The following is a 25,576-nucleotide window of genomic DNA, read 5'->3' as shown; positions in this document are numbered from 1 at the left end:
TGGCAGTGCAGCAGCAGGAACTGCCCCTCTCCCCCATGCCTCCTGGATGTGCTGCAGCTCCATCCCACACCCTCTCCCGTCCCAGCCTGGGAGTGTCTGCCCCAGCCCCGCTCCCTCCCTCACCACAGGGGCCTTGATCTGCACCCCCCCATGCCCCTTCCCTCCCTCCCCCCTCCCCTTCCACCACAACAGACTTACCGGCTTCATGTAGCTGTATCGGAAATCGGATTGGTATCGGCCGATATGCCTCCTTAAAAGTCAGCTATCGGTATCGGCCCCAAAAATCTCTGTTGGTGCACCCCTAATCGCCTTATATGAATGTAATGTTTTGTAATGTTTTAATTAGGTATTCTTTTTTGTCCAACATCTGCCAAAATCTTGAGGTTTTAATGAATCAGATCATTTTGCTTTATGAAAATGTAGTATGTGTTTCTTAGGCAAGTAACAGGAGAAGGCCCATATCCTAGCTAGGGATGTAAATATTAAAAAAAATTCCATTTAGCTTTCTCTAAGTGTATCAGGTAAATGGTTATCTGATAGCACATGCCTAGTTTAGTGACTTGCGGCAGAAACGGCCCTGGCCCCTTATGTCTCCACCACGCACCCAGCACTGTGTGGGCTCCAGGCCACTGTTGGGGAGCCACAAGTGGTGTGTGTGGGGGGGCAGTTGTTATATTTGCTAAATGGATTTAATTTTATGTTTTAAGAACTTTATTCCACATTTTTCTTTTGCTTGAATTGACTATTTCAGGCCATGGACAAACCCTCGGTTTTCTGTCAAGTGGTAAGGGTGGTTTGCTTTGGCGTTGCAGTGTCTTAGATATTGATAGTGGCTTCTTCACTAGAACTGAGCATAAGTGAAGTGGTAAAGCCTGTAAGTGCAACAAATGCTGCTATGTTTTTCAGATGTTATAAGTATAAAACTAATGAACATGTGAAAGTGTCAGCCTTAGTCCTAAACTCTGAAGAATTTAGTTTACACTAAGAAGCTTCTTATTTTGCAAATGTTAAAAGTGAGTATCCTTATTATGTAACGTTAAATGCTTTCTGTAATAATGAATTTTTTTTTTTCTGTTTCAAAAGTAGCATTTACTTAGTAAATGAATGCTTGACATCTTGCGTATATTCATTTTTTTCTAGGTTAACATCTCAGCCTGGTGCTACATTACCAAATGGACGTAGCTTATGTAAGTATATTCCTTCTTGGTTATTTTACGTCCATGTATTACCTTAATTCATTTTGTGTTGACTATTTTATGTTGTATGAATTTTTGACTCCATTATTCCCCCTCTGCCTGGCTTCACCCAGTAATGTTCTCTTTTGGCATCTTGGATGCTTCCTTTGGGCATAAAAAACACTAAAACACAATTTTGGTTTTCATCTTAGTTCATGCATCTTATTTATGACCCCCTAGCCTTAACCTTGCTCCTGAACTTCACTTTTATGAGATTGGCCCATTTTAATTTACCAGTTTCTTGTCTCTTCTTAATACCTGGCCTTCTGTGGCTCCTCAAAATGCTTTACTGCTGTTTGTGATACCTGCACTTGTTTGTTGTTTCTGCCGTTGTGGATCAACTTTCCGGTGTCTCTCTACTTTACTAAGTTTCCAACTCACTTTTCTTAACTACAAATATATTGATCTGTTATGACCCTGTCTCTGTAGTAGGGTTACAATGGTGTTGTAGTCATGACAGCTCAAGAAATATGCAAGAAGCAAGGTTTTTGGCAGTTTTTATTGAACCAACTATAGTTGAGAGAGGTGTTAGGAAGTTTTCAGGCACAAAGTGCCTTTCTTTAGTGTACTTCCTGCCTGAAATCGTGTCTACACCCATTACATTCTCTCTCCTTTAGTTGTGTATTAACTCTCCAAGTAAATTCAGCCCCATCAGGGATTTTGGGGTTGTATTACTGTACTTATTTTGTGTGTACCTAAGAACTAAGTAAGATTTGGGAGCTCATTGTGCTGGCACTGTACACACACGTAGTAGCAACCACAGATATGTTATGCAAAATTCTGTTCTGTCAATCAGATAAAACCTATTTAAAGAAAAGAGTAAGAACTAAAGCTATACTAAGAATATGTTTTGATTATAAAGTTAACTCTAGAACAGGGATGGGCAAAATGTGGCCCGTGGGTCAGATGCGGCTTGCCAGGCCGTTCTATCCGGCCTGCGGGGCCCCTAAAAAATTTAGAAAATTAATATTTATCTGCCCCTGGCTGCCTGTCATGCGGCCCTTGATGAGTTTGACCTTGCCAAAACTCAGTAAGTGGCCCTCTGCCCAAAATAATTACCCACCACTGCTCTAGGATATGGAACATTGGGTGTTTTAAATCCTAATTTATTACAATAGGAGGTATATTTAGATTAAGGAAACTCATGCAAATAAGTAGTTTGTTAAACAGCATGGTGAGGAACTTAAGTACATTTGTGGGGTTTTTTTACAGTGGCTTTCATGATGCACATTTAAAGGGAAACATCTATGCTTCTTAATATCATTGGCTTTTTTATCTTTGTTGCATAACCTCTTAATTTTTTTTATGATGTTGTTATATCCTGCATTCTAAAATAATAATAGAAATTTCTTTTAGCTCTCAAAAGCCATTCCCTTCGAGGGGAAAAAAAGGGAGATGGGGACCATGCTTGCATAAACGGAGATATAGAAGTCAGAAAAAGTTGTCGGTCCAGGAAAAACAGATTTGAAACTTTGAATCAGAGTTTGCTATTTGATCAGCTAGTAAACAGGTATGTGAGGATACTAAATTTACATTCTTTATAAAGCATCTTGGTTATTTAAAAGATAGTGATTCCTTTACTATTTCATGATTTATTTTAGTTAGGGCTAAACGGCATTAACATCTGTTAGAAGTTGAGCAGATCTTGTTTGCGTTACTGAATCATAAAATGGCAACAAGTGTGTAGTTTTTACCCTTTCTTTAGTATGAAGGTAGTACATATAGGATTAATGTCACTTTTTGACATTTACAATACAAAGTAGATTAAAAAAGGGAGATATAGGCATGGGAATCAGAAATTCCTAGTTTCCTCTGTGTTCTTAGGCAAGTCATGTATCCTGATATGTGTATACATGTTCAAATAATTTGGGAGAATTTTTCCAGGTTTGTTCTCTTGGTAAAAAACAAACAAAAACTTCCCAATTTAGCTGGTGATGCCTGAATAGACATTCAAACGCTGAGCCCCTGGAGAGCAGAGACCTTACAATACTGATGTCCCCTCATCCTCCAGCTGCAGTTTCAGCACTGCAAGCTTTTCACTCTTCAGGGCCTCAGCACTTGAATTTCTGTACATATGGCTCTGGGTAATTTTCTCTACCAGGAGAACAAGCTCTGTCTCCGCTTTGTCGCTTGTAGAATAGGTATAATAGTTATCTTTGAGACAGTAAGTACAGGAATTAGTATTTGGAAAATGTTTTAAATGTGAGATATTTTGTATAATTAAATATGATTTCTATATTACCAGTAAATCTATTCTGCTGAATTCAGTCTTCCATTTTTCACAGTATTTTTTCAGTGTACTCAGTGAACACCTGACATCAGTTTACAAGTTATGTATTCTTTTTTGTTGCGTTTGAGCCAACTTCTCTTATACTTGCCCCCACCATATCAACAATAGTAAAAAAAAAAAAAAAAAAAATTACCATGTGAACTGTAATTTGGTAAGATTATGATGCTATAATCTATATGTACATTTATTTTGGCACAGGGCATTTGAACTAGCCCAGACCAATTATGTTGTACATCAGAAATATTTTTATAATTATTCATAAATTATACTGTTGAATTCACTTCAAAACTTTCATCAACTTCAGGTTGGTTAGGATTTCACTGTTTAGATTTACCTTTAAAGTGTTTGTAGGAAGCTTTAAAAGTTGCAGGATTCTACGGGAAAGGTACCCCATGACCTTCAACAGAGCTGGCAATAATTAGTCGTGACAGTCAGGTAGTTGGGCATGGCTAATAATATCTGGTCATCTTCCAGATGAGTAGTCTGTCTTCATTACAGCTATTATTTGCAGAGTAGCAATAGTTTGTCTGCACTTCAGGTATTGAAGATAAAGGCTCTTTTAACTCTAAATGAAATCAGACAAGTGAAAGAAAGGATGCAAGAGTGAGCCAAATTAATGGATAACAGGGATCTGTATGCATCTGCTTCATTTGATGTATTTTGTATATTTAAAAAAAAAAAATCTTTAATCTGTTTATTAGCATTTCTATGAGGAAAGGGATAGACCTTTGGTTCAAGACTGAGACATATTTCCAGAAAGACATGGCTGCTTACTTTGCTTTATTATATGGATAAAAAATTCAAGTTCTCAGACGATCAGTTTGGTTCTTTTTTCTCCCCAGATTTAAAAATAATTCCCACACCTGAGAAGAGAATTCATATTTTATATTTGAATGCATATTATGTTTGATTCCAAGCCCAGAAGATTAATATTTTTTTTCTTATGCATATTCTTTACCTTGTTTATCCTCCTTTGGTTTTCTTTAGTATGATTTATAGTTCAGTTAATTGATGGATCAAAGAGTTGCAGGGAAGAATTAAATGAAATTTTACTCATCTGTAGATTTTATTATATCCATATTTCTTGAAATGACTATAAAGCTATCATTTAAGTGTTGCATTATTTATAATATATGTAAAATGTTGAGTTCCACTATTTTAAACATTACTTCTTTTTACATTATTATATATATTTAGTACTGCTGAAGCTGTACTACAAGAAATGGACAATATTAATATCAGGCGTAATAGGCGATCTGGAGAAGTAGAACGGCTGCGAATGTGGACAGACACAGAATTTGTAAGTTCTGATTGGTTACAAGTAACATGATGGTTACAAGTAACACAACGGGGTGCTTGAGTGTGTGTGCTATGAAGCTCCTTAGGTTGGATGCCTCAATGTCTAACATTATAAAATATCCCATGCTGGCATAAATAAGCATTGAGTACAGTTTAGTTGTATTTAATTAAAAATATATGAATGGGCCATCAGGTTTTGTTCAGTGAGGAATTGACTTCCCTATTCTCATGTTACACAGATATTCTTAACTCAGGAGGGAAGCATGGTCTAGTGCTCTGAGAACATGGCCAGGCACCATGAACTCCTGAGTTCTAATACAAGGGTTGATACTGACATGCTCTGTGTCCCTGAGAGTGTAATTTCCTTAATCTCCTTGCTGGTAAAACAAGAATCTTTAATAGCTCATGTTTCAGGATCATTTGCTGGAAAAATGTATTGAAGGTGAAAGTCCTATGTAGGTCCTACTGGTGCAGAAAGTGTGGGCTAACAGTGCAGTTGCAAGGAATTACATTGATTAATGTGCAAATTCATTTTATTTTAGGAAAACATGGACATGTATTCTCGAGTAAAAAGGAGGAGGAAATCACTGAGAAGAAATAGCTATGGTATTCAGAACCATCATGAAGTGTCCACTGAAGGGGAGGAAGAAGGTAAGGATGGTATAGACTTATTTTTCCAACACACTTATGAAACAAATCTGTCTTGAAGTAATGACAGAAGAAATAACTCTTGTGTTGGTAGAAGTAAGTAGTGCAACAGAGAATTTGTACCGTTTGTTTTCTGGACCTGGCTCTAGAATTGTTTGACTGACCATTTGAATGGGACCTCTAGAGGTATGCACTATAAAATTCTCCTTTTTAGCATGCAGATTTATGATCTTAACAGCTCTTGGTATTTTCCAGAATTAAAGTTTTTGTTTAAAAAAGAAATTGCTTAAATTGATATTCCAAATGTGGAACAAATTAAAGCAGTCTTCTTTACTCAGTGAACTGAAACAGTTGCTCTGGTAAATGTAAACTGTCCCCATTAATCACAGCAGGGTGTTAATTCTGGAACCCAATGTTGGCAATTTAAAAATCATTAACTATTACTTAAGTGATCATTTTAGCAGTAGTATCCAGCTGTTTTCTTTATCTTATGTGTTTAGGTTTATTTGAAAGAATTGCATATAGGAATTAGCCTGCTAATTTTTTAGTTGTAATTGTTTCCGTGTTATATAAAATATATGATTTTTTATTAATTATCATAGAAAAATGTAGAGGAGGAAGGTATTCTAGGTTGCTGGGAAGTTTTTTCAGGGAGGTAGGAAATGATTATTAAAGAAAAAAGATGGGTACAATAATTAGCATGTTTAAAACAACTCGGTAAACACAGAACTACTAAATATTCTGTTTATTTAAAAAAAGGGCGGAGGCTAGAGGGAAAGCTGGCAAAATATCCCGTAGGCTTCCATTTTATTATTTGTTTACACTGATTCGTAGGAAAAAGTTACTCTTTTAGATTTAGAAAAGCTGTGTTTTGGAATTGGGGATGAAGCTGCCTCTGGAATAAATTACCAAAAGTATTCACAATGTTTGTACTCTTCTAAAGAATCTCAAGAGGAAGATGGAGATATAGAAGCAGAGGAGGCAGAAGGAGAAGAAAATGATCGACCTTATAATTTAAGACAAAGAAAAACTGTAGAAAGGTATCAAGCACCTCCAATAGGTAAGGGAGTAGGACCATGGGTTTCCTTCTTTAATCAGATCAAACATAATGTCTCTCTTAGCTTTTTTGCTGTTTAATGGATCTCAAAGACTATACATTTTCTCTGCAATGTACCGTAATAGTTTTATCCTAGGTTCTCTGGTTCCTGAGTAAACCTTGTCTAGTAGTGAAAGCATGCAACCATCCTCAAGGAGAAATTTTGTTCCTCTGTTGGACTTGCTAAGTGACCTGCTGAAGGTTATGCACCTCTGCTCTACTGTTTGAGCCCTTGCACATGTTCATTTAAAGATGCACTGGGATTTGATTCCCCTGTCCTAACAATTGCACCTTCTGTCATGCCACATGTGCATGGTAGGATGCCTGATTTTTGAGATCAGTGATCAGAACTTAATGGCACCATACTACTTGCCAGTTTAGGAGGAGCCCGGGCTCCCAGGATTCCCTTGCATCGGCAAGTTGAAAGCCAAGTGCTACAGCCTGGGGCTGCACTGGGGTATTTCCAGACTCCTCTGCACTCCTGGAGCTAGAACAGTAAGCTGATTGCTGGTCCTATCTTTGAGACCACAGTGAAGCCAGTTACAGACTCCATTGCAGTCCCAGTGAGTTTCAGACCCCAGTTTTGTCACATGGGTCTGATGGGCTTTCCTAGCCCCAGGATCACCAAAGCCAGTTTCAGACATTGTGGTCCTGAGGCTCTGACCAGTAATCAGTGGATTATTGGCTTCACCCCTGGGACTGCACCAGAGCATGTTCAAGGTACCCACAAAGTCCTGGGCCTGGGACTGACAATCAGCTGATTGTGGGTGCCAGTCTTGGGGCCACAGTGAAGCTTGGTTTGAGACTCCTGTGCAGTTCCAGAAGGTGGGACTGACAGTCAGCTGTTTATCAGTTCCAGCCCTGGGACTGTGCTTGGGGCTAGTTTAAGACTCGGGTGTGGTCCTGGGGCTGGGACCAACAGTCAACTGGTTGTCAGCTGCAGACCCAGGACCACACCGGGGTCTTGAGCCAGTTCTGGTTACCCTATGACCCATTCAGTTTAAGGTGCAATGGAAACCAGCCACAAAAATGATGCAGGTCTTTTGTAGAATGTTTTATCTGGTTTCCTGTTCTCAGGCCATTAATTCCTTGAACATGCAGCATGGTTACTATTTATGGCAAGATTAACAGACTAAACCACATGTTAATTTTAATATCTATCGGGGCCCCAGAATCCATTGTGGGCAAAGGAAGAGAATCGCTCTTCATGTCTAATAGAATTCTGTATAAGGTTGATAAATATGTATATAGGACCACTTGTGGTTAATGCAGCATGGAGTGTGTTGTACTCAGTGTAGCAAGACCAGTAACTGCCACATCCAGTCTGACAAATGCTGTTAACAGCCTGACTCAGAGATAGTTTAGTTTGAGGTGAATGTAGGCCTGGATAAGAGCTCGCTGTCTAAAGTTTAATCCAGATGAAGTGGTGATGTTGCTAGGTTGGGGCAGTTAAGTGATGGTAGTTTTGCCTGTTCTAATTGAAAAGTACCGTGCTTTTATAACTAGAGGTGCACTGATATATTGGATCGGCACCAATTAAAAGTAAAATAAACATTGGCAATCGGCTTTTTTTGGCCGACTTAGCTGATAATGTCACCAGTAAATGCAATGTGCATGTGTGCAGCTGCAGCACGCATGAGGCTAGGAATGCACCAGCACGCATGAGACCAGGCAGTTTGGACAGCAGCGTTCTTCTGGTAAGCCTTTGGGGAGGGAAGGGTTGTGGGGGATGAAGAGGGCATGGGGGCACAGATTGAGGCCCTGTGGTGAGGGAGAGAGTGGGGCAGGGACAGGCAATACCCAGTGAGGGCAGTGAATACGACCCTTGGGACAGCTGTGGGTGGCTTGTCCAGGGGTAGTGGGCAGGGTGCACGGGGTTGGGGACGGGGGTTGGCTCCCATTCACTGTGTTCACTCCTGGGGAGGCATGGGGGGGTATGTGCCCCCCTGGATTTGTGTGCAGGGTGAGGGTGCGCGGCCCACTGCAAGCTCTGGACCAGGGCCTGCTCCAGGCGGGCTCAGCTGTGTGGGGTGGGCAGTGGCAACACTGGGAGGGGTGGCTACGGGGAATATTGGGGTGGCTACAGCCCCCAGAGCCCTCCTAGCACTGCCTCTGCTTGGGGCACTCTGCTCTGCTGACTTTCCCTTGGGAGCCCTGCACCGGCCATGTGTCCCCTTGCCCACCCCGCAGCAGGAGGACTCCTGAGGGAAAGGCAGTAGAGCAGAGTGCCCTGAGCAGGGGTGGCACTGGGAAGGTTTGGGGGGCTATAGCCATCTCAAAATTCCCCATAGCCACCCCTCCCAGCGCTGCCACTGCTGCCTGCCCCACGCACCTGAGCGTGCCTGGTGCCCACCTGCTCCAAGCCGAGCCCTGGCCCACCCCTTCCTCTGGGAAAAGGCTGGCAGAGCCCAGGGCCCCGAGCCTGCAGCGAGCAGCCCACCCTCATCCCGTGCACAAATCTGGGGGAGGGGGAAACATGCCCACCATGCCTTCCTGCATGCAGTGTTGGGGACCTGCCTCCCCTCTTCACCCCCGCCCCTGCGCCCCCTGGATGAGTCACCTATGACTCCTTCCCACTCCTGGCCCTGGGGTTGCGTTCACTGCCCTGGCTGGGCAGTGTGCCCCCCTGCCCCACTCCCTCCCTCCCTCACCATGGGGACTTGCCCCGATGTGGAGTTTAAGGTGGCATTTCTGACCTATGAAGTCTGATGTGACATGCATCTTGCTTATTTGAAAGATCATTGCTTTTTCTGTGACATACTGCCTGGATGAGATTAACTGAGGAGTTTGAGCTTGAGTTCCTTTGATTAGAAAAATAAATGAGTTAATAGCAGAGTGGACTCCGTAAAGACTTGCTTCCTTTTCATTTTTCCACTTAATCTGCAGTAATCCAAACTTGCTGATGTTTTAGGGCATGGTTTAAGGCTTTCATTCAGACTTTTGAAAGGATGGAGTCACATAAAATGATTGTGAGGAATAAAGGTATAATTTTGGGCTTTGCTTTATCTGCTTTTTCTGCAGGTGACATATGTCTAATTTTTCACAGGGGCGATGAGACCTGAGTGCTTTTTTTAATAGATTTTCCATAAATGAAAAAAAAGTGAACTTAGATTATTTTTTTAAAATCAAATACCATAAGAGGAGTAATAAATCTGTTATGTTTCTTTTTAAGTGCCAGCTCATCAAAAAAAGAGGGAAAATACGCTATTTGATATTCATAGATCTCCTGCAAGAAGAAGCCATATCAGGTAAATGTCACAATTTTTATTTATAAGCAGAAGACATTTTATCCTGCATCACATTTATATTGTGAAATAAAAAGAAAACCATTCTTGAACATATGTCAGAGTTCTACATGCACATTGGTATCAGAAATGTTTCAGGTATTTTAAAGGAGCATCATATTTGTGTACTGCAGAACTCTCTAATCAGTGCATATATTCGTAGTTTTATAGTTGGTAGGGTTGGAAGGGACCTAAGCAGATCATTTAGTCTGACCCCTTGCCATGGGCAGGAAAGGATGCTGGGGTCAAATGACCCCAGCTAGGTGGCTGTCTAGTCTCCTTTTGAAGATCCCCAGGGTAAGGGTAAGCACCACTTCCCTTGGTAGTTGGTTCCAGCTCCTAGCCGCCTTGACAGTGAAGTAGTGCCTCCTGATGTCTAGCCTGCATCTACTCTCAATCAACTTATGACCGTTGTTCCTTGTTACCCCTGGTAGTGCTTGGGGGAACAGGGACTGTCCCATTGCCTGCTGGTCCCCTTGGCAATTTTATAGGTGGCCACCCTCTCAGCCTTCTTTTGTGGAGGCTGAACATGTTCGGGTCCCGTAGCCTCTCCTCGTAGGGCCTGCCCTGCTGCCCCCTAATCGTGAGTGGCCCTCCTCTGGACCCTCTTGATGCTGTCCACATCCCTCTTGAAGTGCGGCGTGTGGCACCCAGAACTGGACACAGTACTCCAACTGTGGCCTGACCAATGTCGCATAGAGGGGGAGGATCACCTCATTGGACCTGCTTGTGATGTATCGTTGGATGCATTACTAATTGCGTTTAGCCTTCCTCACCGTGTCCCCACATTGGCGGCCCGTGTTCATCTTGGAATCAGTAGTGACTCCAAGATCCTTCTCTGCCTCTGTGCTGATGAGAAGGGAGTTCCCCAGCCTGTAGGTATGCTGCTGGTTCTTCCTCTCCAGGTGCAACACCTTGCACCTGTCCGTATTGAAACCCATCCTGATCTCCTCCTCCCACCTCTGTAACCTGTTGAGATCTAGTTGTAGCCTGTTCCTCTCTTTTAGCGTGCTCTCACTTCTCCCCACATCTTAGTGTCATCTGCGAACTTGATCCGAGGTGCTTTTCACCCCCTCGTCCAAATCGCTGACGAAGATATTGAACAGTGCGGGCCCGAGGATATTAATCTTTCACTTTCCGCATGAAATCAGAACCAAAAGTTAGATTTTGGAAGAATGAGGTTTAAAACTTGCAGCCAGTAAAATGGATTTTTAATATACTCTTTTCTAAACAGAATGCCCCCCAGCAGTGTTTACAGACCACATAAAACAGCATGATCCCATTATACCAGCAGTGTCCAACCTCTTGGTCCTGTGGGCTGGATGAACGGTATGGACTTGGTCTGTGGACCAAATCTGATCTGGGGACCCAGCCATGTGTCTGGTCTGGCTCAGTGTAGAGGGCCATGTCATCTTGCCCATAGGGCTTGGAAATTTGGTGGTGGGGGAGTGGTGGCAGAGTTAATTGCCAGTGTTTCCCCATTCCCAAATGTCTGGACCTTTGGGGAGCTCAGCAGGCTGGATTTGGTCCACAAGGTTGAGCACTCCTGCTTCATATTGTTCAAGTGAAAATGTGTAGGAACAAATTGTAAATCAAATTGAAATCTTCTGTTTTGTTTTTGTTGCCCAAGCTAATTGGAGAGCAAAGAGTAAAACTGCATGAATATGGAAGAAAGAAAATGCTCAGAGTTTATAGTTCTAATAGTTTATTTTTGTATCAGTTTTCCTAAACTTACTTTAAAAGAGGTTGTCAGTTAATTTCAACTAAATTATTATATCTCTATAGATTCTTTCCACATACTTGTGAGAAACTAGGACAACTTAGTGGCATTGTATGTTTAAGCTATAGTCCTCTTTAAAATAGTTTTGGCTATTCTGGTTGCGACACCATTGACATGTGCCTCTTGGTTTTGATATGGAGTTTAAGGTGGTGTTTCTGATTTAAGATCCATGTCCCATTGAACTTTTTAGATTCCAGACGTATAGCTGGATGATAAGACACCAGTTGCTTCTTCCCTCCAGCTTTATCTGGTTCAGTTTGGTTCTCCATTTTATCCTATTTTCTCAGGATAGTCTATTCTCCACAAAAAACAAACAAACAACCCCTCACATCCCAGTGACATACTTTTATATCTGAATTTTTTTTGAGTGCTTATATATTTTGAGCTGGTTGGGTTTTTATCTTTGTCTTGGCAAAAACAGCTGAACAGATGTAGATTACTGCATTTATAAACATGGTAGACTACCATATATCCACTAAAAATCCTTGAGAATTGCATCTCCTGACATGAGCCAGCTCCTGGTCCTATATGGAAATGGAAATTAAACAATTTTTCTTTGTAGTTTACATTCAAACCATGTATATCTGCGCGGGTGCATGTGCACATGCATGTTGTAGGTTGTTTCTTGATATTTTGAAAAAAATCCTCCGGAGTACAGAATACTGTATTAGAACTAAGGTGAGTAATTAACTTGTATGGATTTTGGATGGTAATATTATTTATTTTACTTTATTATTATTATTATTATTATTATTTATTTATTTATTTTACTTTATTTCAGAATTTGTATGTCTAGCATGAATAAAAATATTTCTAAAAATATTTTTACTATTCTCTATCAACTGAGTTTTGAAAAGGAAACTGACTATAACTTTATAAAAAAACTCTGGAATTTAAAAGGGAGGGATATAAAGAGAGGTAGCAAATTAGATGAGATGTTGATCCTTCTTGTTCTTGATGTTTTTGTTCTGTTTAAATCTGGGTGATAGCTTGATGTTTTGTCAGATGATAGTTTCACTAGATACCTCATGCACTAAGATGTTCACTTTTCCATTGTGGTGATGTGGAATGAACCATGTGTTTCCTAGGCCTCTTCTAACTTAGAAATGTTCAAATTGGAATCAGACATCTCTGGAACAACATAAGGAAACAAAAGTTTCCCTTGCAAAATGTTTTGATACGTTAGCTGTTTATAGAACAAAAAGTTGCATGAATGCCTTCTAGACTTCAGCAGTTTTGTTATGTATATACTTCTTTCTTGGTTTTAACATTAGAGAAAAGATCAGAACGTGCTGTTCCACACTGAAATATGCTACGTTTTATATGTTTGTTTTGCTGTTTAACTAGGAGAAAGAAACATGCCATTCATAGCAGCGATACAACCTCTTCAGATGAAGAACGCTTTGAAAGGAGAAAATCTAAAAGTATGGCCAGAGCAAGAAACAGGTATCAAAAGTTTCTGAGTCTTTGGGAGGGCTTGTTTATATTGCCTGGTTAGGAATAATCAGAATTATGGAGTGACATTCTAGATAGCGTACTGAATTGTTTTTGACTTTGTTGGAAAAGTTAGCTCTTACCTTTGAAACTCTTGTAAACTTGACTTAGAAAACAGCAGTGCAGAGGGACTTCTTTATATATACAGATACACTACATTTATATAGTGAATCAGTCATTAATAGTGTAGATAACATAACATAATTTAAATGAAATACATTATAACATTATTTAAACAAAGTAAAGGTCTAAGTAACACTTAAAAATATACCAATTAAAATGGATACTTCAATTGTATTTTAACACCACGTGCAGTGGCAGGACATTGGTATTGCTTCATTCCTCTGCTTTATCTGTGTTTGGTTAAGGTGTTTTTGGCATTTTCGGGCGAAGTTTTAAGAAAAGGTTAGCTCAGGGGTGATCAAAATAGGAATCTAGCTTGGTGGGTCTGGAAATTTGGCAGGGAGCAGTGGCAGTGTTTGTCAGTGCTCCTGGATTGTCAGGCTAGACTTCTCTGGGTATGCTATCTGGTACCATGTAAACAAGTACAGCCTCTTCCATGGTCAGATTGTTGGTGACTAAATGGGTGTCCCCACCTGGGCTAGCCCAGGTGAGGAGGGTGTGTGGACACTCAGCTGAACTCAAAATAAGACCTGTAAAAAGGGCAGATGAGCATCTTGCAGGCCACTGGCCATCCATACCTGGGGAGGAGATGGGCTCTGTCAGGTCACTCTGCTCGAAGAATCACCAATGATGCAAAGTAACTCTACTAACCTAGGAGGGTTGTTACAGCATCTAAGGTGCCTCAGTGGTTGCAGCGCCTTCAGGACTGACTTGACTTGACTCCTGGATTGGGCCCACTGGGTTAGATAAACATTTGTGTAGGGTAGTTTGGCTAGGAATGATCTTGTGTTGAGTTAGGAGGGTGGATTACGTGACTTGCTGCTGTCTGTTCCAACCCTAATTTTCTTTTTCTTTTCAGTGAAAATTCATTTTCACTTTATGTATAAAAATTGAATTAAGTCATTGGAAAATTAAATAATCATGCCTTTAAATACACACAATATTTCAGAGAGGGTATCTCAAACAAATTTCTGTGACATGAGTCTTGTCAGGCATCCCGCACTGCATTACTCCTCCTCCCTGTGCTGCAACTGTCCACTCTGGTACACCATCAGAACTTCCCGGCCTCATTTTTTCTTTTGTTTGTACTTTTGTAATCAATTAAGTCACTTGTATTGCTTGTTCAGTAAAAGCTGTCTTTCTTTCAGTCAGCTGTGTTCTTTCTCCTTACTTGGCCACAACTCCTTATAATGTCCCCCAATCCCAATAAAAAAAAAAAAAATGTGAGTCTAAGCACTCCCCCCTCCCTATTGCGAGGCATGCTGAGCTGGTTGTTCACTCCCACTCCCAGGTATCAGTGCCATGGCACTTCACAACTGTAAACTGTTTTGTAATTGATGACATTTTGAAATGGTTCACTTGCTCTGCGTGTCCACGCCCTGTTAGAGCTGGTTTCCAAATAATGACTTTAATGTTCTGACAGTTTCAGCAGCCATTAATCATTGTGTTACTCACTTGTAATTCTTGTATTACTGGCTAAATTGATATTATTTGTATGCTTGCTTTCTGTCAAATAGATGTCTTCCTTTGAACTTCAGAGCAGAAGATTTAGCCAGTGGAATCCTACGAGAACGAGTGAAAGTTGGTGCAAGTTTGGCAGATGTAGATCCTATGATTGTTGACAGATCGGTAGGTTCTAGTCAGACTTCTTCGGTAGTCACACCTTTGAAGTAAAGAATCAGTAAAGTTTAAGTGAATGTAGAATTATTCTTGATTCACTATCCTTACCGTGTACTTTGTTCAGCAATTTTGAGCCACTTCTCAACTTTTACATCTAGTTTAATACGTAAGTGGGGGAGAGGAAGGAGTGAAAGAACTTCTCCTTCAAAGTATAGTTTTCCATTGCTTGTTAAATCTAAAAATTGCCCTGGTAGAAGTCAGTGAGCTCTTATTTGAATATTTATGATTTATAGCCTTCTATATTTAAACAGATACACAATTTTTCAATATTAAAAGTTATATTGTGGAAAGTTGCTGCTTTACTTATTTTGTTTTTTTAGGTACGTTTTGATAGTATAGGTGGATTGAGTCGTCATATTCATGCCCTAAAGGAAATGGTAGTGTTTCCTCTTCTCTATCCTGAAATCTTTGAAAAATTCAAAATTCAGCCACCAAGGTAGGTGGTTTTATTATTCTTGCTATTTTTAGTTTCATTTTATCCTCAAGAATACTGAGGAAGAAAATGCATAGAAGACTAGTCCTTTCCCTGAAGAGTGTAAATAAATTGATGGACAAGTGAGGGAGGAATAACAAACACTGTTTTGATAGGCAAGTTAAAGACGGGGATTGTAGAATTTAGCCCCTTAACTTGTGGGAGGGAGGTACACCTGTCTGTGGAGTTATAATTCGATTTTAACTTTGCTATAGAAGTTAGGGTTGGAGCGTCACAAATTTATTTTATAAGAGTGTTTCAGTCCTAAGGAGGATCATAATGACATGGAAGAAAGAAGATAAAAGTTTATTGAATGTTTGTCAGCAGGGTTGAGGTGACATTGAAAGAGACTGGCTTAGAGAATTAAGCTAGCAAGACTGTATATGATGCAGGGCCTTGATACAAGGACAGATTTCATGCCCAGGGGAATAAAAAGTCTGAAATGATTCCTCAGGCATGACAGGGTTGAAGCAATGGGAAAGAAATTAATTTGGCAATAGTATATGGAGGGAGACAAATCGCAGAAGATTTTTCCCTATTTACTAATTTTGCTTGGGGATTTGGTTAAACCAGCACAGATCTCTTAATACGGAAGAATTTTCTTGGGGGGGAGGAGAGCAGGGGAGGAAAATTTCTTAATTTAGGTGCCATCCAAAGAATATCTGACATAGGAAAGACTGTTTTAGATTAACTGTAGTGCTGGAAAAACTGGGTAGGGTATACTAGATTGAAAAAAACCAAAACACCTAGATAGTGTGACACAGGATTCTGAGCAAGGTAGACCTATGATCTGACCCAATAAGTGGAAGTTCTTATGTTTTTCTGCAAGGAGAACTTAGTTGACAACGCTGTTATTCTTAAAAGACAGGCCAGAATCTACAGCTGTATTCTTCTTATCATGCTAACAATATTAAGCTTACTTGTAAAGAAAGAAGAGAACACAAACATGAACAAAGGGCATGTTTACTTCATAGAAAAGCTACTAAAAAATCTGATTCACTTGAAAAGAATGTCAAAGTGCTTTGTTAAACTAGACTTAAGGTTTTTCATTCTTTCATTGTTTTACATTTCAGAGTATTTGGGTTTATTTAACAGCAACCCTAAAGTCGAATTTAATATCACTTTTTTTTTTTTATGGAATTGAACTTTAAAGTAACTTTTGCATTTTGTTGTTAATTCTTAATGGATAAGTATTTTTATTGGACCTTTCTAATTTGGGGATTTGAAAGAGTTATTTTATGAAAGCTGCATATTAAGAACATACTTCTCTTAAAAAAACAAACAGACAACCAAAGGATTAACTCAGTTCTTTCTTGTGGTTTAATATTTGTTGAAGGGATTTACCAAAGGTAAAACCACCCCTAGTATGCTCTTGTCCCTTGTGCTTTACAAAGCAAAGGTATAGAATTTGAAAGCATGACATAACCTGGGAAAAGCATATTTGCATGGGTGGATACAAAAATAACACAAATTTGAAGCTAGCACAAAAATTACAAGTGTGTAAGACTCAGCTAAACAGGATTGTTTCATTTCTTCTTAGTTTAGCTAGATCCTATAAAATCTTTGAGATCACTTTAATATAAAATTTCTCGTGGAGTTTTCCAATATATGTAAAATAAGTTTGACTGTAATGTTAATCCATTTATCTTCAGGGGCTGTTTGTTCTATGGTCCTCCTGGAACAGGTAAAACATTGGTAGCTAGAGCTCTAGCTAATGAATGCAGCCAAGGAGACAAAAAGGTGGCTTTCTTTATGAGGAAAGGAGCAGACTGTCTGAGCAAGTGGGTTGGAGAATCTGAACGTCAGCTTCGTCTCCTTTTTGATCAGGTTAGAAGAAAATGTTCACCTATTTCTCGTACAACTTGTATATAAAATGCTTTTCATTGTAGTGCTATTCCTTGTGCCAGAATTATTTGCAAAAAGAAACTTGCAGAAGTTATGCTGTAGTGGCCGCATGTACACAGGACGCTGATTGTGCAGTCATTTAGTACTTTATAAACAAGTACTAAATGGTTGCACAATAACGAGTTACTGCACAGTAGTGTCACGAAATTGCTTTTAGGTGACACTGACTGCTCAGTAGGTTATTACTACTGCGCGGTAGCGTCGCGTCATGCTTCATGCCATGTAGCGCTACTGCGCAGTAGTAATGAGCTATTGTGTGGTTAGCATCTCATGTAAACGTGGCCAGTGAGAGGAAATTGCTAGCATTTTAAAGTTAGAAGAAAAAGTAGAGGAAATACTGGTGAAATTATTTTACATTTCATCTAAGAACAAACAGGTTTTATTTGAAAAACAAATGAGATAAGCATTTGCTAAAGAACTCTTTGAATCATTAAGGTGGTACTTAGCTAAAGCATTGAAATACAGCTGTAAAAAGAGAATAATTTAGGATTATACCTTGATGTGTGTATGCCTCATGTATTTTAATATGATCACTCTTTTACCCATTTGGGTTGGGAGAATGATGGCAATGAGAGATTCAGGTGAATAGTGAAATCCAGTCTCTTTGCACCAATGTAGATTTCGGATGCTAAAATTTCCCTTTAAATCAGAATTCTCAACCAGGCTGATGCAGGATCCTTTTAAGGGTGTTACATAATATTAGCAGCATTAGATGTGCAAATACCACCACATGATTCTCAAGATAAACTCAAAAATTTAAAATAGGAATCCATTGTGTCAAAAATATTCTGATCTGTTGTGTTCTAAGTTCCTTGCAACAAAACTGCTCTATTATTTTTCTGTAGTTGAGAAATGTGTGAAAGTTGAGTTGACACTTATGAGGGGTGCCTGGGGTCTAATGAGGACTGCCTTGAGTTTAAAAAGGGTGAGAACCACTGAAAAAAAATTAAACAAATATAATAGGAAAGAGGTGATGCTTTCTATAAGAGGACAAAGACTTGTGATCACTTACTGTTTTACAGGAAAGGCTATAGGGTAGGAGAGAGTGTAGTCAGTCACGAAAATATGCTATTGGAAAATAAGAAAGTACATTTTTATTTAATGGCAGGCTGCAAAACAAAAGAAAACATGTATTTTGCTTCTATATGTAACCTTAAAGAGCTTAAAATACTCTGCTTGTATTTTATATACACCTTTTGTGCTTGGTGGATGTGTCAATCTAGAGAGAAATGAGGATCCTGAGATATCATAGAGAGGTGAAGGCTATGGTCTCCCAGGCCCAGATGGTGGAATTAAGTGACCGTAGTTCTTATTTTTTATTTCTCTCAGTAGCTAAGCTGAGATGCAGAACTCCTAACCCTTCTCTGAAGTGAAGGCATGTTCCTACTCTTCCAAAGTTCACCATAATTCTCTAGCAAAAGAGAGATCTGGATGTTAAAGATGGGATTTTTGAACATGTTCAACATCGGCACAACTCTGCTTTCATATTTAGGCAAATGCTAAGATTTTCTGTTTTTATTTTATGCAAGAAATAATTTACAGAGAAGCCAAATATTGGAGGCTATCTTTATGAATCCTAAAAGAGCCTTAAATGTAAAAATAATGTTTGTTTTCCCTTGCTTTGCAGTTCTGAGTAAAGCTGGTATACCTTTTTTTAAAGGTAAAGCCCTGCTATCACTCAGCCATGTTGTAAATACTTTTTCTCAAATGGAAACTATTATAGAAAGAGGATCATGTTACTTTAGAACAAAATAAACCCAACAGTAAGTCCCCAAATAACAAAAAAGTTTACACTTATGTAATAATTGAGAAGTAATCTAGCATCAGATGAGTTAATATAGGTAATACAAATGCAAATTCCTGAGATATTGGAAATGAACTCCGAGCATAATATAAGAAAATGGTTCATGATATTAATAGAAGTAGCTTTATGTAAGTCTGAGAACTGTATATATTACAGGTTATGAAAGAACAGAGAGTCTGGAGATCATTTTCCCATCTCTCGGAAGTAAATTTTACATTTCCGTTTCCTCTTATTTTTATTCATTCCTCTAATATTTTTCCTCTGTTATTTTTCTTTGAGTACTTACTTCAAGTTTTTTTTTTTTTATGTTCAATAAGAAAAAAAAAAAAAGAAAACAAAGTTTTAAAATATGGTTAGTTGGGATTGGTGAAACATTTTAAGAATCTAGACATCCAATGACATGGGCCTCATGTTGTATATTAATGCCTTCCTGGCATCACTTGCTCAAATGCCAGAACAACTGAGGCGCTGTTTCCTTAAGCAGATTTCCTTAAGCAAAGGCAAATATAGGATGGTTGTCAGATCATTAAAACAGCACCTTGTTTATAGGATCATAGGAAAAAAAGGCTGGAAGGGACCTAACGAGGTAATTTAGTTCAGCCCCCCTGCTCAAGGTCTAATCATTCCTGACTAAACCATCCCAGCCAAGTGTCCATCTAACCTGCTCTTGAAAACTATCAGGGGTGGAGATTCAACAACTTTTCTTGGTAGCTGTTAAACTTTAGATTTATTCTCAGGACTGGGTTTAACAAAGGCATCCTAGAACAAGCTATTGCGTTCAGAATGTGAAAGGATTAGTAGTGCACGGAGTAAAAATAATTTTCGCTATTGCAGAAGAACTGAATAAACAGCTACTACTTTTTTTTCCCTTCTCCATACTAGGCATACTTGATGAGGCCCTCTATAATCTTTTTTGATGAAATAGATGGGTTGGCCCCAGTTCGGTCTAGTAGACAAGACCAGATTCACAGGTAACATTTTAAATGTATTTCAGAGGGGTAAGCTTTTATCTGGGTAAACTTTAAAGTAGCACATTAGATATATTTAAGTTAAGATTGGGTGCAAGATCCTAATTTCCTGGTCTGCCTCCCTCCTTTATACCAAAGAGGCCAGTGTCATGTAAAAGGGCTTTAAAAGTCCTTTTTATGACTAAACAAGGATTCCCCTGGCAGATAAAATACAGAATGCTACCTTCTCAAGACCCTAGGAATGTGGGTGCATGTGGCTACAACAGAGGAAATGCTGAACATTGCTGTGGCCTCTAGGCAGTGGCCCAGGCAGGGTGTCCTAACTTAAGCCCCTTTTACATGTAACATTTATGCCATGACGCATGAGTTAATTGCTGGTTTGTATGGAGCCTTAAATTGAATGTGTGGCCTAGTTGACAATCAGCTGGTTGCCTGATCAGGCTGGGGTTTGTGTCTGGGGTCTGGAACTGGCCCTAGTATATTCCCCACCAGGCTGACTGACTGATTGGCAACTCTGGCTGGGGACCCTGTTGGGGCCAGTTCCAAACCCTGGTGCGATCTCTGGCTCGAGCTAACAATCAGCTGATTGTTGGCCCAGGCCTTGGACCTGTTTTTGCCTGATCTTCAAGTTGTAGGTGCAGGGAGAGCCTGGGATCATAACCAGCCTCTCCCTGCACTGGCATGTATAGCATAACTGGGATCTGATCCCTGAACTCCCCAATTGCACCTCCTTCTGTACCCATGTGGTGTGGCGGGTCGTGCAGTTATTGAGATTGGATCCCATGGTGCGTTGAAATGAAAACCTTCCACAGGCCCCGAATAGGCCCCAGGCTGTTTCAACTGAAACACCTAGGATAGGGAGAACCTTAAACATTGTTGTTCCTCTCTTGGTAATGAGTTGAGTGCTGCATCTCTAAATGTACAGCATGTAGTCTGTGCCTTTGTCTGAAATATTCTTGAAAGAGAATATTTTAGTAAAAATGTTGAGTACACAAGTGTTGTTAGCCAGCAAAACAGAAAAATCAGTTGTAATTTGTTGGTATGGTTAAGCAGTTCACTGTCTTGTTAATTTAATACTTTCTTTTCTACTTTTCTCTATTTGTGGTTAGATTGTTCCTAAATTCATATTTTTTTTGTGTTAGCGTGCTATTTGTATCCTCATTTTTTTTGCAGTAGCTCATTTTTGAAAGAAATATTCCACCACTCTTGTCCCAAATTATGTTCTGTTTCCCTGATGCACTGGTTATTGCTGTTAGTTGTTCAAGTCTGAGGCTCTTTTTTGTGCCACTGCAGCTTCTTCCTCCCCTCTCAAGCAAATATTGCCTTCCCCCAAAAGTGTGCACACAATTTATATACTGGCCAGTGGAAGAGGCCTGTAGGGAGCTTCGGTCAGTAGCTTCCCAAACTCAGTTTCTCCAAAATTATAAAGATCCCAGAATGCCAGTTTTTGGGGGTCATACAAGTTGCAAGTTTACTTAGATCATATGGGTAAAGGCTCTGAGAATTAAAGATGTCAGTAACAATATGAAGTGTTAATTATGTAACTTTTAGAGTAACAGAAAAAAAGAATGTTTTAAAATGTTCCCAATGCATTGTTTGCAAACTTTCTTCTAGTTCTATAGTGTCTACCTTACTTGCCCTCATGGATGGACTGGATAATAGAGGAGAAATAGTTGTAATTGGTGCTACAAACAGACTTGATTCTATAGACCCTGCACTCAGGAGACCTGGTCGTTTTGACAGGGAATTTCTTTTCAACCTGCCTGATCAAAAGGTAAAAATTACAAAGGATGTATAAGAAAATGTTTAGATCTAAGTATGCATCTGCAAGCCTCACATTCAGAAACGGATCTTTGACAAAATAATATTTGATTTATTTTCATTAAATGTAACAATTTGTATTTATTTAAAATTTGAAAATCGTATTATTTTAGACATCTCTAGGACACTGTATTTAAATAAAAATTAACTACACAGCCCATTTAAAGGTTAAAAATATTAGGTATTCAAATAAAAAAGGTCACTTAGTGGCTTTCTGAAAGACATGTGCATTTCATTATCTACTGATACAACACAATTAAGTAATATTACTGAAACATCTCCAAAACAATTTACCAACAACAAATCACTAGAATCTTCAGTCCTGTTATCTCAGGTTTGCAAAACACCGTCTAAGCGAGCTGTAGGAAAAAAGTGCATATCAAGTTCAGTTGAGACTACCTGTAAGAATTACATCAGAGAACAAAACATTTAGCTGAAGAAGTATTGATGTTGTACAGTATAGGACATTCTTTCATTAAAATCCTTTGCTATTTGTAGTGGTTATTTCTGGAGGCACACCAGTGCATCAGTCCATATTGTATTGACACTGATAAAAGGAAAATTGACATTATTGGCAATTGGCTTTTTTGGCTGATTTTAATGTCGCCAATAAATGCCACATCTGAGTGGGTAGTGGCAGCCCACCAACAACCTGTGCACAGATGCAGGCGGAGCTGACCCCCTTCCTCCCTGTGCCCCCTGGACCAGCCACTTGTGGCTCTTTCCCATGCCCTGCCCCACTCTGGCTGGTTAATGGCAGCCCCAGCCCCCCTCCTCCCTCACCATAGCAGCCTTGATCTGCGTCCCCCCACCTCTTCAATCCCCCTGCCCTTTGTCCCTCAACAAACTTACCAGCTGGAAGCTGCTCTCCAAGTTGCTGGGCTGTGTATTGGCAGTTGGATAGGTATCGGCTGATATGGCTTGTTAATAATCAGCCATTGGTATCAGCTCAAAAAATCGTTATTGGTGTACCCCTAGTTATTTCAGTCATTTTGACAGAAATATGAAGCTTAAAGCAAAAGTCAGGATGGTTGGGGGCAAATGATTTTTCTGGAGTTTGCTAATCTGTATTAGAAAGGAATATTTAAAATTGTCTTTAACTACTGTTGTTTAATTTTTCACTAAGCACATCTGAGAGTGCTTCAAAGTAGCAATAATTAAATGATCAGCGACTAGATAGATGAGTTTTCAGAAACTGCTAGTCCCGTTCTCCCCCCTTTTTTTGTTTTCTTTTAGGTCTGTAGAAGTTTTGGGTTGCTAGCACCTACTCTGTTACAGTGCCCCCAGCATGCTCCATGTTATAACATCATTTCACAGTAGTCACATTGGAGAGTGGAACTGGCCCAGGAAAAGGTTTGGTTGAGGCCCCCGTTTCTCACTTTTACAAAACCATCCATTATACTTTTAGAAGCTGTAAAATGGGGGCTGTCCTGATCTTTCTATGGGCTGGTTATATTCTTCACTGAAGCTAATTGAGAATTCTGCTCTGTGAGGGGTGTCAAAAGGGAGCTGGAGCTAGTGACTCGAGACTTCTGAACTACGTACAGACATTCTAAAAGCCTGAGCCGGAAGTGATTCAATCTTTGCAGGCTAGTTTAACCTGAGTATATTGAACCAATTTGCAAGTAAATAGACAATTGGTTTTGATTCTGGAAATGCAGCCATATGTCTACAGTGGCTCAAGTTAGCTGGAGGGCACTAGAGCGAGTCCTCCTTTCCGTTTGGCAACAGCTGCAATGGCTGGAGGGAAGCTGATCTGTGGGGGGCGGTTGGGGACATGCTCAGGCCCTGGCACTCTGCTGAGTATGATTAGGGAGTGATTTAAACCCCCACCCTGGCCTGCAGGGACCCTAGCCAGGGTGTGCCTAGAAGGGGAAGTGGGAAGCAGCCCTTGGCAGGTTTGTCCCCAAGTGGGGGGGGCATGGCCAGACACCAGCCAGGGCAGTGCCTCAGGCAAAGTGAGGACAGGGAGAGGGATTAAATTCCCCTGTCTTCCCCCTTGGGCACAGGCATGGGGATATCAGCTGGGGTCTGCCCAGTTTTCTGCCCTGCTGGCCACTCGCACAACGGGGGGCATGGCCAGAGCTGGCTGTCATGGCCCCACCATCTTCCGTCCTTGTCCAGGGCTGGGACTGGAGTTGTGGGGCTGAGCTGGGCCAGCCCCACAGCTGCGGAGGTGCGGCTGAGGGAAGGCATGGGGGGGTCAGCCCAGGTTGGGCCAAGGGGGCAGGGCCCTTCCTAGCTGGTGGTGGGTCCATAACAGCCCAGCCTGGTGTGCATGGGTGGTAGCTGGCCAGGCAGCAGTGTGGAGGTGATGCAGCTGTGGGTGGGTGCCTTGGCAGTCAGACTGGCCACGTGGAATGAGTCCTTTGTGCCTGTGGCTGCCCAGGTTGGCTTGGAGGTGCTGGTGGACCTAGAGCCCGGCAGCCACCTGAGGTGGGGGCTTGTGTGGCAGCTACAGCCAGACAAGCAGGCACTGTGCAGGGAGTGTGGCAGTGACTGTCAGCATATGAACCCTTGCGGTGAGCAGTTTCTGGTCCTGCTGGCATTTCTGAGCCAGCCTGGGCAGCTACAGGCACAAAAGACTTGTCTTGTGCAGCCAGTTGTGTTGCCAAGGCACCCGCCTGCAGCTGCAGTGGCATCGCCTCCGGACCGCTGCCTGGCCAGCCACTGCCCATGTGTACCATGCCAGGCTGTCATGGAGCTGCAGCCACCTGGGAAGGGCCCTGCCCCTGTGGCCTGGCCCGAGCCAACCCTGCTATCTTTCTGCCTTGTCCAGGGCTAAGCTGGGCTGGCTGCGGGTGCTGCTAAGGATGGGCATGGAGGGGCTGGCTGGGGGTGGGTCATAGATTCATAGATTGTGGAGTCGGAAGGGACCACAATGGATCATTGTCCGACCCCCTGCCCCTGGCAGGAAAGAGGACCGGGATAGAGGACTTTAAAAGGGGCAGGGCCAGCTGGCAAAAAGCAGAAGCCCCTCCCTCGTAGTGGGGTTGGACCCAAACAGTGGAGGCGGGGTGGGGCGGGGCGGGATGGACCTGAACCATAGATTCATAGATTCATAAGGTTGTAGAGTCAGAAGGGACCACAATGGATCATCGTGTCTGACCCCCTGCCCTTGGCAGGAAATTGGACTGAGGTCAGAGGACCCCAGCCAGGTGAGTATCTAGCCTTTTCTTGAAGACCTCCAAGCTAGGTGATAGCACCACCTCTCTTGGAAGCCCATTCCAGATCCTGGCCACCCTTACTGTGAAAAATTTCTTCCTAATATCTAACCTAAATCCACTCTCAACTAGTTTACACCCATTATTCCTAGTCACTCCCTGGGGCGCCTTAGTAAACAGCGCTTCCCCTATTCCCTGTTGACCTCCCCTAATAAATTTATAGGCGGCCACAAGATCTCCCCTCAACCATCTCTTGTGAAGGCTGAAGAGATCCAGATCTCTCAATCTCCCCCCATAGGGTCTATCATGAAGGCCACTAATCATGTGAGTGGCCCTCCTCTGGACCCTCTCAAGATTCCCCGCGTCCCTCTTGAAGTGCGGTGCCCAAAACTGGACACAGTACTCCATCTGTGGCCTGACCAGTGCCTCATAGAGGGGGAGCATCAACTCATTTGTTCTATTAGTCATGCACCTGCATGCACGACAAGGTGCGATTGGCCTTGTTGATGGCCT

General features: G+C 41.1%; 1 protein-coding gene across 1 annotated transcript in view; it reads left to right on the top strand.

The window, feature by feature from the left end:
- The window catches only part of ATAD2B (ATPase family, AAA domain containing 2B), a 119,422-nt gene that overhangs the window by 10,985 nt on the left and 82,861 nt on the right, over positions 1-25,576 (top strand). The window contains exons 3-14 of the mRNA XM_006025400.3: positions 1,141-1,187; positions 2,592-2,745; positions 4,723-4,825; positions 5,367-5,475; positions 6,416-6,532; positions 9,741-9,816; positions 12,980-13,078; positions 14,767-14,878; positions 15,250-15,365; positions 17,054-17,228; positions 19,993-20,081; positions 21,693-21,852. Coding sequence (XP_006025462.2) covers positions 1,141-1,187; positions 2,592-2,745; positions 4,723-4,825; positions 5,367-5,475; positions 6,416-6,532; positions 9,741-9,816; positions 12,980-13,078; positions 14,767-14,878; positions 15,250-15,365; positions 17,054-17,228; positions 19,993-20,081; positions 21,693-21,852 — 1,357 coding nt within the window. The remainder of the gene's footprint in view (positions 1-1,140; positions 1,188-2,591; positions 2,746-4,722; positions 4,826-5,366; positions 5,476-6,415; positions 6,533-9,740; positions 9,817-12,979; positions 13,079-14,766; positions 14,879-15,249; positions 15,366-17,053; positions 17,229-19,992; positions 20,082-21,692; positions 21,853-25,576) is intronic.

Source organism: Alligator sinensis, unplaced genomic scaffold (genome assembly GCF_000455745.1).
Source record: "Alligator sinensis unplaced genomic scaffold, ASM45574v1 scaffold780_1, whole genome shotgun sequence".
Lineage (NCBI taxonomy): Eukaryota > Metazoa > Chordata > Crocodylia > Alligatoridae > Alligator > Alligator sinensis.
Note: the sequence above shows the minus strand (reverse complement) of the source record. Positions and strands in the feature narration are given on the sequence as shown.